Source organism: Melospiza melodia, chromosome Z (assembly GCF_035770615.1).
Source record: "Melospiza melodia melodia isolate bMelMel2 chromosome Z, bMelMel2.pri, whole genome shotgun sequence".
Taxonomy (NCBI): domain Eukaryota; kingdom Metazoa; phylum Chordata; class Aves; order Passeriformes; family Passerellidae; genus Melospiza; species Melospiza melodia.
In genome coordinates, this window is record NC_086226.1 from 25027527 (window position 1) to 25042981 (window position 15455).

General features: G+C 35.4%; 1 protein-coding gene across 5 annotated transcripts in view; it reads left to right on the forward strand.

Moving 5' to 3' along the window:
* Positions 1–15455, forward strand: part of FER (FER tyrosine kinase) — a 155153-nt gene that overhangs the window by 104251 nt on the left and 35447 nt on the right. For all 5 annotated transcript variants that reach the window (XM_063180765.1, XM_063180770.1, XM_063180766.1 and 2 more), the window contains 2 exons: positions 1207–1322; positions 2910–3004. In XM_063180765.1, the coding sequence (XP_063036835.1) occupies positions 1207–1322; positions 2910–3004 (211 nt within the window). The remainder of the gene's footprint in view (positions 1–1206; positions 1323–2909; positions 3005–15455) is intronic.

The window sequence follows — 15455 nt, forward strand, 5'->3', positions numbered from 1 at the left end:
CTGCAGGCGTGTTCAGCCCTGCATTTATTCCCTTGTTACTGGAAGCATGTTACTCTTTTCCATCTGTGAGTTTCTTTTTTTCCTTTTCTGTCATCTTTCTTTGGCAACACTAAATTCAGCTGCATGATGTAATGAAATCTTCATCACTCAGGAAAGGAAGGCAAACATCTCCAGCAGATTTTTTTGAAGTCACATGCAGCTCCAGACACCAGGACACAGAACGGTAGTATGTGTAGAAATTAATCAGACATAGTTTCAAAATTGAGTTGTGCTTATTCTTTGGGAAATACAAAGCTTACTAGATGTATCAGATCTGTAGTTTTCTTCTTGTTTCCTTCTCTTGAGGGTTTTTTTCATTGATACCAGTGCTTTATACCTCACAATTTCCTTCTTCTTTCAATTTGTGTCCTAATTAATTTTCCTTTTCTTTTCATTACATAAAAATGCATCAGGTGGAGTCTTTTATGGTATTTAGTACTTCAATTTTCTTCTATGAAAGCTAAAAAAACTTAAATTGCCTTGTGGGTATGTTATTCACTACCTAAAATGTCTGATGATAAAAGGAGCTGCTTTCTAAAGTCTTGTCCAAATGACAGCCTTACAGATTTGTCTTTATAGAACAGTGCTGAGCTTGAGTTTTAAAGAAATTCTGGATCACCATACACAGCAATACATTTTGAAGTGGGTTTAATTTATTATAAAAATTAATATTCAATGTTTTCCTTCTTCGTATTTTCTGGTTTTTCTTTCTTGTATATGAGAATGTTTATGTTATTTTGGTGTGTTGTGTCACAGTTTTTGAGATCAGTTTTTAGTCTCTTCCAGACTGCAAGTTAAAAACTATTCAGAAAATACAATTGTGTGAAAATGAAAGAGGGCAAGAGTAAGAATAAGAACAAAGTGCTACAGCTGATTTGAAAAGCCACTAAAAGGTTTTATGAGATAGTTCTAATTACTTAATTAATGGTGTTTTTTTCCTCCTTCCAGCAAGGTCAAAACAGAACTCATATGCTGTGTCCACATAATAGATGTACTATGTCAGAGTGAATGGCTTTGATTAGGACAGATACTGAAAGAAAACCTCATTTGGCTTCATAAACACATTCCAGAGTTCTGGTCCACTTTCAGTAGCTCTCTGCATTATTTCTTCTGGCAATTCATTAAGATTTTATTTACCTAGAATGATCTTTTTTCTCCTGATTTCAGGGTAATTTTGGTGAGGTGTATAAAGGAACATTAAAGGATAAAACCCCTGTTGCTGTAAAAACTTGCAAAGAAGATCTTCCTCAAGAACTGAAAATAAAATTTCTGTCTGAAGCCAGGTAGGTTCTCTAAAGTTACTTGTGGCAGTTTTTTGCAGTTTTTATCACCAGATGCATTTACAAAACCTGACCTTCTGAAAAATTCAAGAAAGCAGTTGTCAAACTTTTCTTTCTTTTCTCTCCCTCAGTACATTCCACAGCTGTCACCCTCGTAACTAAACACTGGCATTTTTAACGTGTGAATGCAGTAGCATTTTCACTTGCTGAAACCATCTTGTTGACAAAGCAAGCCATGCCTGTAAAATAAAATTTTGTTGTCTTAAGTGCTTTCATTTAGAACTTCTAAGATAAACCATGAGGATTGGGATAAGAAGAGTGGAAATGTTGTTAATTTAAGTGTGATTATACCAGGCCTAACTCCTGCCTTATATTCATGGCTAGTAGAGGTGATCAAATGTGCGCAGATTGCTTCTCTTAGTGTAATTCAGTAATTTTCTCTTTGTAAGAAGAGTTTGCTCCACTAGAGCTTTTTTTATACTGTGTCAATCAGCATGACATTATATGCTTATTTTCCAAATTATATGACATGATACAATGTGCAAAGCATTCTGAGTATCAGCTAATGTACATAGGTAGATTCTCAGACTCCAGGGTGAGGGCTATCTTGAGATAAATGTCATAATTTTTAAACTACCTTGCTCCTTCTTGTTTTGAGGATCCATATGCTTTGATTTCCACTTCCAAGTTAGTGTGATGAGTATTGGAAAATAAAAGACACCATCTGTGTTTATAGAATGAGGATCAGCCATCCTATCTGTTGAATAATTTAAAACAACTTGTAACTTGGCAACAGCAGAGATATGTAATTTTTTAAGCAGCTTGACTCTAATAGGAAAAAATGGTCTGAAAAAATGGAATGTGTTATTTTTTGCTAAATGTGTGTGTAGGCTAGTATTTTACTCTTGTTCCTTGGGAAAAAGGGAAAAAGAGGAGGTGCTTTGAGTCAGCAAATATCATCAGAAGGAACATTTAAGTTACAAGGTCTCTAGAATTTTTTCTTGCTCTTCTTTTCACTTAAAAATCATAGCATGCTGTTTTAGGCTGGAAATGTTCTTATTAAAGCATTGTGTCAAAAGATGTAAATAGTTCATTTAATTCTCAAAACTGATGTCCTTATAGTCTTCTCAAACTTACTGTATTAATTAATCTCTCAAAGTAATATTGTAACAAGTGTTCTTTTGAACAGTGCAGCAGGGAAACATACAGACAAGCTGTGCATACTGTTTTGATGTTGCTCTGTTTCTGGTCCACCACTGAAATTCTGATTATATACAAGCGTTCTATCAGGCCATTTTTTAGTTATATATAGATAAGTGTCACATAGACAAATGGTAAAATTACAATAAGAATAATTTTTTATTTATTAGTGAATCAGTTATGATATTCATTTAAAACAGAGTGGTGATTGATCTAACAGATTCTATCAAATCATTGATTTTGATAACAGTAGTGATATTTTTTCTTTGATAACAATAACGATATCTTCCATTAAAGTAACATTAAGGGTTTTAGATATTCTCCTATAATGTTTAATCAGCCTGTACAATAAAGTTTATTAATATAATAAACTTCTTGTGTGTTTTGCAGAATACTCAAACAATATGATCATCCTAATATTGTAAAACTTATAGGAGTTTGCACTCAACGACAGCCTATATATATTGTTATGGAACTTGTTCCAGGTAATTGGTTTTTTCCTTTTTTTTGCAGCATATTTCCATAGGTTTCATTGGTTCCATATTGTGAAATGTATTATTTTCTATTTGTCTTATTCTGCCTTCCTATGGCTGACCTCAAAAATCATCTGTATTGAAAATCTTTGGAAATGCTGGGTTCTACTAGCTTTGGAGTGGTTGAGCTCCACAAATCTGTTGAGAATTTTACTGTAGCCTTTAACCACAACAGAAGCTTCATTATTCTCCTCATAAGATATAAAATGTTATTTCCTTTAACAATAGAGTTCAGTATTGAATAAGAAGTATTTAAAGAAACTTCATGTCTGGGTAAGGTCTCAATTTTAATAACTCTTGTTTGGGTCACCTTTATTAATATATATTTTTTCTTTACCAGAATGTATTATTTCGTTTTAAGGTTGCTTTATTTTTGGAATTGGGTTCATTTTATTTAGCAATGGCTGGAGTGAATTTCAAATTACCGAGATGATAACAGCTTTTGGGCAATTTTACCTCTTTGTTGATTTTCTCAGCAGCTGCAAAATATGTTGGTTTGGTAGCCTCTAGTACTGCTTAATATGCAACACTGTATTTGTTTTGTATATCGCTGGATTTATCTTCAGAATTGTACAGCAAGCTTCTTTAATAACCATTTTATTCAGGAAGACTTAGATTGCTTATAATTCTTGAATACTGGCTGTAGAGCACTGATGAATTATTTGACCTTGTGGAGTTTTCTGCCTTTATTAAATTAGATTATATTAGATTATTATATTTGTATGCACAATTAACTTTATTAAAATGGAGACTGAAAGCAGTGTCCTCGGTTTTAAGGGGTACTTTAGTAATCAGCTTCTCCAGACATCTCTGAAGATAAAAGTAAATCCTGATCTTTTAACACCTTTATCATTCTGGTTCAGGTTTTCCAGAGCCTTGTACAAGTTGTTGAAACATGCTAACGCAATTGAGGAGGAATTGAGTCAGAACTTTCTTCTGATTCTTATGCCTATTTTGCAGTTCAAGTCTATCCAAACATTCTTGGAATTGAATTTGCTTCAGAAAGAAGCTTCTTCCAAAGAGAACTGTTGCCCTGTTTCAGTGGTCTGTAAACCCCCTGGGCTGGCTGCTCTGCCTGCACACCCAGATAAACAAGGGACTGCCTTCAAGCCATCACACTTCCCCATGTGCTCTTACTTCTTGGCACACTAAAAGACTGACCATATGAGCAGAAAACATAAGGATGCCAGAGAAATGTCAAATCACTTAGATGAGTAGAGAAGCAGCGATTCTGTTGTTTTTTCTCTTTTTTTAGTGACAAATTTGGATGAGATGACAAAAAATGGTAGTTAATATTGCTCTGACTTGGTATTTAACACTGCGCTTTGAGGAACAGGATAATGGTAAACTTGTCTTCTACTTGACACTAAACTTTCTCAGTATCTTCATTGTTTTGTTTTAAATGTGTTTATGCTTGAAGGGGTTAAAGCAGTTTAACTCTGACATTCTGTTTAATAACTAAAAATGTCAAGTTTTAACTCAGAATTGTGTTCTGTGAATGTATGCCTGAGGACACATGTAGTTTATAAATGTCTGACAGTTTTTTCCCTGAGGATAAAATTAGAAGCATCTCCATAAAACAAGGGATTTCTCCTGTGATTTTGGACTTCTGTCTAATGCTTGCAAATTTTCTTCCCTTTTTATGTCCCAAATACACATCGGCTGCACACCTACTGTGTCTTTTGAGACTCCTCTGGTGTGGTTCCATAGCAGCTAATTCTGCTTTGCATTCCAAATTATGATTTCAAATCAGAGTCTTAATTTATTCAGGTCTTAGAAATATATATTGAAGCTTAGCACTTTATATAGAGAGGTGGTGCTCTGTTGGTGATTCTGTTGTAAATTGGCTCAGCAGAAATATCTTTGTTGAAGGTGTAAATGGGATTAAAAGCAATGCACACAGGCATCAGTGAAAACGGTAAAGAAGGGTTGTAGATGCATCTTTAATTACGTGTCCATCCTTTGGTACGTGTAAAAATAGCCCAAATGTTGCCAGCAAGTAACAGAGAAACAAAGTTAAAGACAATTACTTACCCCTCTTCTTAGGGGTGTTAACATGAGTGATATGTCCTGTAATAAAGAAATGTCAAGATGGGTGATGTAGGAAGGATTAACTGAAATAGTAAACAATGTAGCATGTCATGGATATCTAGAATCATAGAATGGTTTGTGTTGGAAGGGGCCTTGAATATCATTCCATTCTAATCCCCCTGCCATGGGCAGGGGACACCTCCTGCTGGAACAGGTTGCTCAGAGCCCCACCTCACCTGGCCTTGACCATAACTAACTACATATTAGTGAGAAAAAAACATCCTTTGCTTACTGTTCACTGGCTGTTGGCCATACTGGTCTCACTGTACATGTCCTCCCAGTGTCAATCCATCACAGATTACTCCAGTACAGAAGGAAAGACTTGGTTGTTTTCACAATCTGTCTATCAAGATATTAGGGAAAGGTCTTAATGTATGTGTGTGTTGTACAGATCTCTCTTTAAGGGACAGAGAAAAATGCATCTGATCTCCCTGCCATTGGCTGGGTTTTTAGAGGGCCAGGTCTCTTCTCTCCTGAGTCTTTTCCTACAGGTCTTTCTGCAGGTTCCTCTACAAATGGGAACGAACATCTTGTTCCTTGCAGAATGTGTGCATTGTTTATTTATTGTAGAATTCAGATTTAGTGTTGCTTTCTATAAACTATTTTTTTAATTGTTGAAGAAATAAACTAAGTAAAATGTTCTTTGTTGTATACTAACAGAAGCTAAACTGTATGTAGCAGCAATTTCCTTCATGTATATATGGAAAGTTACCTGTATGCAAGAAATGAGACCCAAAACCACCATTCAGGAATCTGCAGTTACTAAAAGTTAAAGTTTTTTTTAATCCTAAACAAATTGTCTTGCTTTTCCTCCCCTCACCTTCCCAAAATTACCAAGATAGCCAAGGAAAATGAATCAATAAACTGTTACTATTTTTCTTATTAACATTTTATGTATTTGTTATTTGAGATCACACAAATCTGATTTGCAGGCTTAAATTATGCTAGCTAGTTTCTGTGAAAAAGGAGTCTAGCCAAGCAGATGGTTTATAAATTTTTGTGGTTGCATAATGGATAAATTTGCAATAACCTTTAAGGCACTCTTGCAAATAATTGGTTTTATTCTTTTTTACCTAAATGACATTGAAATACTAACTAAAAGGATAGACAGCCCGGATCTTTATAAGGGCCCAATGCTGTAGTTGCTGGATTGCTTTTCAACTATCATGTAATAATAAAACCCCCTGAATTTTACAGTGGCCTGGTTTTCTTCTGTGAAATTTATAGCAGACTAAGAAATGAGAAAATAACTCTACTTGTAAATTGTTATCTTTCTATTAAAACATTTTGTTATTAATGGAGAATGTACCATAGAGATTTCCCTTCTTCTGTGACTTATGACTCTTTCTCAATGACAACTGTTGTTCCTAGTTGGAAAACATTAGGACTGTTAAAAAGACTGCTGCTTAGATAAATCAGACCATTGCAACATGTTAGTGTCTTGTATGACTCTGAACATCATGTAGGTTGCTATAGGTTATTTTCTTTGTAATATTCCTCTTCATTTTTACTGCTTTATAGTGAAGTGCTGTTTAAGATGGGTTTGATAAGGTTTGTTGCAAAGGTCACATTTGGTGGAGTTTTTTTTCTGGTATCTTCTGATCTGAAAATAGGAATACTGGACTGCTTCATAACTGAATACAGTAAAATTTTATTAATCTGTTGTGATACACTTTAATTATGCAGTTTATCCTAAGAAAGAGAGAGGAAGTTAAAATGAGAATTGCTAATGAATTTTGGGGGAAGAAACTCTGTATGTTGAAACTTGCCAAATGCATGATGGTAGTGTAGAGCCGTGAGTTTGTATTGTCCTATGGACTTGACTAACCTGACTGAAAAGTAATGAAGTAAATGTGCAGCATGAGTTTTAAAGCTGTTCAGGGGGAATTGCTGCGTATTTGCAACCACTGGAATTTTCTAATGCAGATAATCCTTTGTTAGGGATTGTTTCCCACATGAAAAATAGCAGAACTTTTTGTAAGAGTTTATAGTGCTGTGTAAGAAAGAATGTTACTTTCCTGTAATGACAAGTCAATCTGAAAAACTGAGCATTATATTTATATTTTCTGTGTTAATTTATTAATTTTTCTTTGCTCTATGTCTGTTGTCCCAGTGGAATTTCTGTGCTTTATCTTGCATTGTTGACCTTAAAACTGAAGAAAGCGAAATAATTATGAGGAACTGCTTTGGTATTCAGAACAGTGAAAGAACTAATTGCCATTGTCTCTTTATGCCACACAGGGCATAAGGAGTTTTCGTAGCAGCTCATTTCCGGCAAATTTATATGATGATCAAAAAGACTGCCTGGAATACTGCCCGAGTCCAGACTGACAGCTGAGACAAATGGATGCTGTATTTTATTGGGGTGTGGAAAAGATTTATCAGGAGCATTCTGAAGGGGCTACAAAGCCTGCTTCCCATTCTCTTCTTTTCAAAGTGAACTCAACATATTTTCATTAAAAAAAAAAAAAGGAAAAAAAAAGAAACTAAAATCCCCTTCTCTTTTACCCTTTTTAACTGTTATCTTTCTGGCCCCAACTTCTCTTTTAGTGATCATGGGTGACAAAGTGTGTTTTAATTCATTGCATTACTCAGAATCATTAAACTACATTTTCATTTGCTTGTAATTTATCATCCAATCTCCCACGTAATCAAAAAGGAACTGCAGGAGTCCCATTAAAAATGTGAATGTTTTTTCCTCTTTCTTTAGGGGAAGAACAAATCAAGATCAAATGTAATCTGTAAGATGCAAAAAGCAATCCCAAGCTACAATGCTCTTTCTTTTCTTCTTTATGTTAATTTCAATTCACTTGAATCTTAGTCCTGAAAGGAGAATTTTATTTAGAGGTAAGAACTTGGTGTGTCCCTGAAATATGAGTTCTAGAACAGTATCTATTTTGAGGGTAGATGTGGAATCCTGTGGTGCAGTTACCACTTCATGCAACTATTTTAGCAGCTTATCTTACAGAATCTTCCATGGTGCCTCTGTCCCTCCAGCAAAGAGTGTGCAAGATAAGCACTATCATCGTGCTTGCACCAGCTCTCTCTGAAAAATTTGTCTAATTAAAAGTAGATGCAAACATCTTTGTGTGTTCCAGTGCTTGATTCAAGGTAGTAGATGGAAGCTTGAAGTCACATGTTTTGTGACCTCTTTCTTTTCGAAGGTGAAACGTTTAATCTCAAGTTGGTAGCCTGCTTTCTCTGTTTTGGGTTTCTATATATTTAAACATTTTTATAACCAACATAGTTAAAATTAAAACCCCAAAAATATCTTGGAATAATATTATTTCTGCTACGTCAGGCATTCAAATATAGGCAATTGAAGTGTCTGTCTTGTCTCTTGAGCCTTAAAATAGCTTCCTCTAGCATATGCATTATGCTAATATGATCCATGATGAGGATATTATATATTATGACATTATGAAAACTAGATGATATTCCTGTTCCAGGTCCAGTACTTCAGACAGTTCTAAACAGTTTCCCAGAAGTTGTCTCTTGGCTCCTGATCCATTCTGTGGCCACATACCATATTTAGTCTGTTCTAGCAGTGATCTGCTCTGATTTGATTCTCACCCCCTCTCCCCAGTGTGTTCATGGACATTTTTCATTCTCCTAATGCATTACATTTTACTGGGGTACCAGTGTGCCTTACTGATACCACTGTAGAATTCCTTTCTGATAACAGATACATGCTTTTAAAAAAAGCAACTTCCTTTTTAACTTAACAGTGAATTTGTGTTTGTTGTTTTAGCTAACTCTTGTTGGTGTGTTCTAAATGCTGGCAGCTGGAAGGAGGTAGAGCTATGCCTGTACATGTAAACAGCTATGGCAATATCCAGTAATCTAGTGGGAAGATTGTCAGAATTAGGTTTCAGCTATACTGAACTTATATCCAGACATGTGCAGCCAGCTTCCAAGGGGGAGCAAGGTCATAAGTTCTGTCTTTGCAGCTGGATAACGTAACCTGTAGAGGTCTGTTCTGAATCATTTGGGATGCAAATTGCCTGTGCCACTGATGCAGAAACAAATCAGAAGTGGCAGGTTTTATGAGCTCAGGTGCAGCACTGCTGGATGTGCCCTGACGCCCAGGCACACCCGGATTGAGCATGGCCATTTCTGCTGTGCCTGTAGCCAGTCACCACTCCTGGAAGTTCTCAGAAAATGACTAAACCTAGCATTTTGAAATATGGCTTAGTGAGCATGGTGGTGTTTGGTTGAAGGTTGAACTTGATGATCTTGGAAGTCTTTCCCAACCCAAGGGACTCTATGATTCTTAACCCAAGTGTGAGATTACCTCTGAATCCTGTTCATGCTGTCCTACCTGTGGTTGGGTTTGGTCTGGCTTAGTTTATTCACTCCCTGTCTTCTGAAATGTGGTTCCCATTGCTATTTTCTGTATGTTAGAACACTTTTCAACTTCCATGGGGTGTGTTATGTCAGAAATGTGCCAATGAAGTGTGGTGTCTTCCTGACCTACCAGGCTCACTTTTTGGCTTTTTTTGGAAAAGAGGGCTCCCGGGCATAAAGTGTAGGAATACCTACAGATCCATTATAGGTGGTGCTGGGGAGCTGATACAATTTACTAAATCTTAATTTACTTTTGTGGAATTGCTCTTATTTCCTGCACGTAGTGATAATCTGGAGTATAGCACCAAGCTGAGTTTATGCACTTCTCTTGTTACTTTCACTGGAACCAGTAAACCCATTTATAACTAAAAACTCAGTTCTGAGACTGAGATGTGTATAATTTGTTTATTAATATGAAACACAACATCCCTATTATCTTGAGCTTTTTGCTAAATTAATTCTCTACTTGGATAAAGGAGAGCAGATGCTAAGAGCAGCTGAAGACCATGTATATTGTGGCTTACTTGAGCCTTAGATTAGACCTCCTGTCTCTGAGGTGCCACTGATTTCATGCACAGGCCTGGAATTCTGGTTGATGCTAGGAAATATGTGAACTTTTACTTTCACATTGTGTGATTCAGCTGCTGTGTCTTCTACTTCAGTATTTTTTTTCCTCTTTCCTACTTTTGAAGGCAGTGAGATCTCTGTAGAGATCATTCATGTTTTTTTTTCCTAATTGCTTCTCTTTAGAGAGTCCCTTCAACTTTAAGAAAGTTTTGCATGATCTCACCCATTGTTTGTATTGGTTGTACGTCCTCTGTAGCTGTCTTTTGTGAGCAGATTTCAGATCTGAGTCCTATCTTGCAGTCACATCCTGAGTCTTTACTGCACACTGTCCAAAATTAATACAACAGAAAAAAAGAGGGATCCATCAAATTCCAATTAGAGATAAACTGCAGTGATAGTGACTGTCCGGCTTTGTTTCTATTCTGTTTCTCTTTTTTTCTCCAGTCAAATAAGTTATCTTCTTATTATTACTCGTTAGTGAAGCCATCTTCTGTCTACCCTACAGTTTCTCTTCACACAGACTCCTGTCTGCTTCTCTAGGTTTTCTCTCTCACTTTATCCTATTAGGTTTCCAGCTCCCATTTTGATTTGTCTCTGTGTCTCTGCAACTGGCTGTGCTTCTGCCCGTGCCACCTCCTGTTGTTGGGCGTTTCACTCAAAGAGCCAGACACCTCCCACAGATTCCTTCTCTCCATATGTCCCAACTTTTCCCTCTCCTCACCAGCCCTCGTGCAGTATGCACACAGATATGAACAGAACCTGTTTCTTTTTCCTTGCCTTGCTCATACCTCTGTAGGGCATATGGGTCTCTTCCTCCCTCTTTGCTTCATGGATTCCAGATTATTAAGAAAAGTCAGATTCCTTTGTAGGTGGTGGTGATTAAAAATTTCTTTTTTCTCCGAGCTACTGTTTAGTAAAACAGGACCAAAGTTCTGGTCTCTTTTTATAGTAGCATTTCAGACTATATTTCAATTTTTTATCTCTTCACATGTTCTAGGCTTTGATGTTACTATATTTTGTATCAATATTGTACAAAATCAAATCAGCAAGTAGATTAAACCAGAAATTCCATTTTTTAAACTGAATAAAACCAACCAAACAGAAAAAATTAGTGAAGTGTTTTGGTAGTTTCAAATACTTCTGTATTCAACTTTTTTCTTTTTATTTGTTGTTATTCACTTTTTTCTTTTTACTTTGCCTAGAGCAGTTTTTGCTATAGTAGGTATTTAATTTGTCTGTGTTTAAAAAATGTTTACTGGTTAATTGTTTTTCTTTAGATTAAAAAAATCCTCTGTTCTTCAGGTACATTCTGTTTCTTAACAGCTATCATGTCTCTGCAATACTTTTTGAGGCCTTTGATTATGGATTATTGAGCATAATCAGTTTACAGGAATTATTTATTGAAGAATGGGAAGGCCTTCCTTTCAGGTAGCTTCTGAAGTAGGTTTTATCTCCACTCACAGTGGGTATCCTTACAGCCCCAATACTAAAACATAAACAGTCCAAGTAGTCTGGGTAGTGTTGTTTTGGCAGCACAGAAGACAAGGGATGCTAGCTGTTGATGTCTTGCTATGATTTCTGATATCTTCTTGACAGGTGATTACAGATTCTGTTTTGGACAGGCACTTACGTCACACGGGACATTGGGTTCATGCTCTACCTTATTTGATCCTCCTGAAATCTAAAGCAGGACTGCTGAGCATAGTCAATATTTCCTTTATTTTGATAATCATATGTCTGTGGTCTGTCATCCAGTTGAAAGGAAGTGAAATAGCACGTATAAATGTGTTGTAACCTTCTTCTCATCTTTATCACAGTGCAGTTATATTTTGTGCTCATGAGTCATCTCTGTTCTGATCTCATCACAGGTGTCTGCTAAAAAGCCATCCACAGCACAGTTCTGGTACAAGCCACATTTTCTCTGTTTACTTCTTTGCTGCTGTTGCTCCTGTCCTTGGGTCTCAGTGCGCACTATTAGTTTAATTGGTTTTTTCTTTCTTCCTCTTTTGTTTTCACATACAGATATTTCCACTCATACTTCAGTACTGCCATTGTTAATACTACATTGGCAGCACTTTGCATGATTATAACAACTTTTATTTGCTTTGCTTTACAGGAAAACTGAAGTTTTAACTGAACTTCACAATAGCAATAGTACTCTCTATGCAGTTAGAAAAGTAAACCTTGGGTTTATTTACAATTTCTGTACTGTACAGAAAGTTATATAAATACATATAAAAATATGTAGTATTTCTGGTACTACATATATAAAATAAAAGAACAAAAACAATATTGAAGTAATGCATTGCACACAAGTGATGCATTAATTGAAATGTGAAGGTGCAGTACTTTACTGAAAATATGTTTTAGCATTTTTAAACCCTTGTACTTTAAATAGGTTGTCAATCGCTTCTTACATACTTAAAAAACTTATCTCCTAGAATTCCCTAGAGATGCATGTTTACTATTTTAAATTCATAGTTTTAAGTAACTCCATTTAGGCTTATGTTTTTGATGCCATGCATATAGTATTAAGATACTGGACAATAAAGGAAATTCAAAATTGCTTTAAGGCTACTTGGAATACTGACCATTTAAATTCTCAAATTTATAAACACTTACAGGTGTAGATAAAGGTAATTTCAATAATATTTCAATGGCATGTAAAGCAATTAGGAATACTAAGTTCTAAAGCTCCCCAGGGTTAGGTGACTTTTAGGACATACGGCCACAAGCAAGATGCATCTGCATGGTGAATGCGTGTATAAATATAAGAAGAATTAAGCAACCTCTTTAAACAAACACAATTAAAAAGGCTGTTTAACAAAGGAAATTACCCCACTTTATTAAAATTTGTATGTGAATAGGAATACATATAGCTTCCTATTGTTCATAATAACTGGTATTGTATTAAGACATATGTTAATATTTGTATAATTGTTTATAATATTATTAGGATACTACATAGAGATACTATATATAAAGAATGTATGTGTATATACCAATTCAGTGGGAGATTTCCCATCTTCATTTCAAAACATATTTTACTTGTGGTCAGCATCAGAATTGTTGTCAGAATTGTTGCCAAGAGTGCCTAGAGCAGGTGGGTAGGTGTCACTATGGACACTAGCTCAGAAAAACACTGAAATATGTGGTCATAGTTGATGATAAATGCCAGTCAAATCAGAGATTGCCATAACTTAATACTTTGTAAACCTATTTAACATTTTCCATTGTTGTTTCTTGCATTTCTGGTCTCTTCTCATAGATCACAGGGTTTTTTTCTCTTCCAAAGCAACAGCTTGCATTTTTGTGTGCAGAGGAGTGAACTGTTTTATTACCATGATATGCCACTTATTGTACAACAAGAAGTTTATGCTGTAAAGCACAGCCAATACTAGGAATTGGTGATGCGTGGTATTTTCACTCTCAGAATTCCAGCATGTAATGAGAAATAGTTCCCATCCAGAGCAAAATACACAAAGGACTATGTTCAGAAACCCAGTTATAACAGGCTGCTCTCATGGAGCTTCTGCTCATGAACTGTATTTTGTCCTCTACTTAGTAAAATAATTCTGTTGTACTAGGAAGGGATTCTGGTACTGTTATGTATCTTCCTGTAAACCCAAAACAGGCAAGCCATTTCTGCTAGATGATAATATATATAAAAAATGGTCTAATTTTTTTGATAATTCTTAGTGCTGTTAGATCATACCCCATTTTCTAGAGATGTTGTGGGCCATTAACGGGAATCACAGGTAGCTGTGCAGAATATAATGGAAGTTCCACATAAAAGAGAAAACATTGCTTACTATTACGTAGTCTGCTGGTCTGTTTATTTCATTTGTATCAACAGCTATTACACTGGAAATAATGCTGTGACACTCTGTGCTGCAAATGATGAATTAGGGCTTTTCATATTAAAATTTATTTTTAAAAGTACATAAAGATGTTAGCAAACCACTGCTCTGCACTGAACAGTTTGTAGAGAAATACTCTTAATTCAGCCTTGGAGATATTCATATGGGTGCTTTGCTGTGAAGATGAATAGTTGGAACATTGACCACAATAGAGGTCAGAATTTACTGAGAAGTGACTCTGTTACTTAAAGGACAGACACTTAAGCCTTTGTTAGTATCACAATGATGAGGATAATCAGATTTAGCCTAAACATTACATATAGTATACAGAGGGAGATGGGTGTTACTTGGCTCTTTTGTGTAACTAACAAAAGCTACTAACACTGCTTTTAAATTAATATTAAACAGAATATTTAGAAGACGTTTTTGCCATTTCTATGCAAGGGGAGATATTGAGAATATTTAGAAGACATTTTTGTCATTTTTATTCAAGGACAGGTACAGCAAAACGGAAGATGAAAACCCTGAGACAGATTAAAGTAATGTAATTAAAATTTAGTGATAGGCGTCTAGTACACTGTATACGGCTCGACATATGGTGCTGTTTTTGCTGGAAACTCTGGAATTTCATACAATGCATGCCACGCTCTGAAAATCAGCAAGTCTAAATCACTACCTGATGGTAGTGAATTGCATTGGCAAGTAACAGGCTTGTGCTTTTTGAGTTTGACATATTCTGATGTTAGGAACTGAGCAGCTTTTAATATCATTCAGAAACTGAGTGTTGAAAATTGGGATATTAGTGTGATTGCTTGAGCATATTGAGAAAGAATTTATAACATGTATTATTTTAAAAAAATTTAGTGGATACGGTTGGGTTTTCTTTTGTTTAAAGTTTGGTTGAAGTTTCCTTATTGTCTTTAATACCTTGCTACTTGAGAACAGATAGTTTCACTGTTGATTGTGGAGAGCATTATCTTATTATATAAAGAATTTATATGTATTGTGAGAATTATAGTTTACACTGGTGCTGTTATAGCAAGTTTTTTTTAAGTAGAGAACTTTTGCAAGATTTTAGGGGCATTTGTTTCTGCGTGTTTTTTTGCTTGTTTGTGTTTTGTCCTTTTTTGTTCATTTGGTCTTTTATCTATTTTATTTTCCCAGAATATCAAACTGAGCTTATCTGTCTTTTCAGTTCTTCCTACATGAAGTTGCTAGCAATTATTAATCTTCAATATTGAAGCACTGATTGATTGACAGTAGAGTTTTTTTTAAGATCTTAAATGCCTTTTAAAGTCTTAAATGTATTTTTATAAGCTGCCTTGATTTACTGCTCTTATTAAAGTAATCCCACAGTCTGTGAAGAAGGGAAGATTACACATTCATAAAGGCTTGTAGTCATACTTTCTCATTCAAAGATGATTCCTGCATAGAGAGCAGTGAAGTCTCAGCACATAAATAACAAAATTTTCGTCAATTTGTTATGTGTGTTGGAGGGGTGAGTTGTTTGCAAGTTTTTTTTAGCTGTCTGCTGTAAC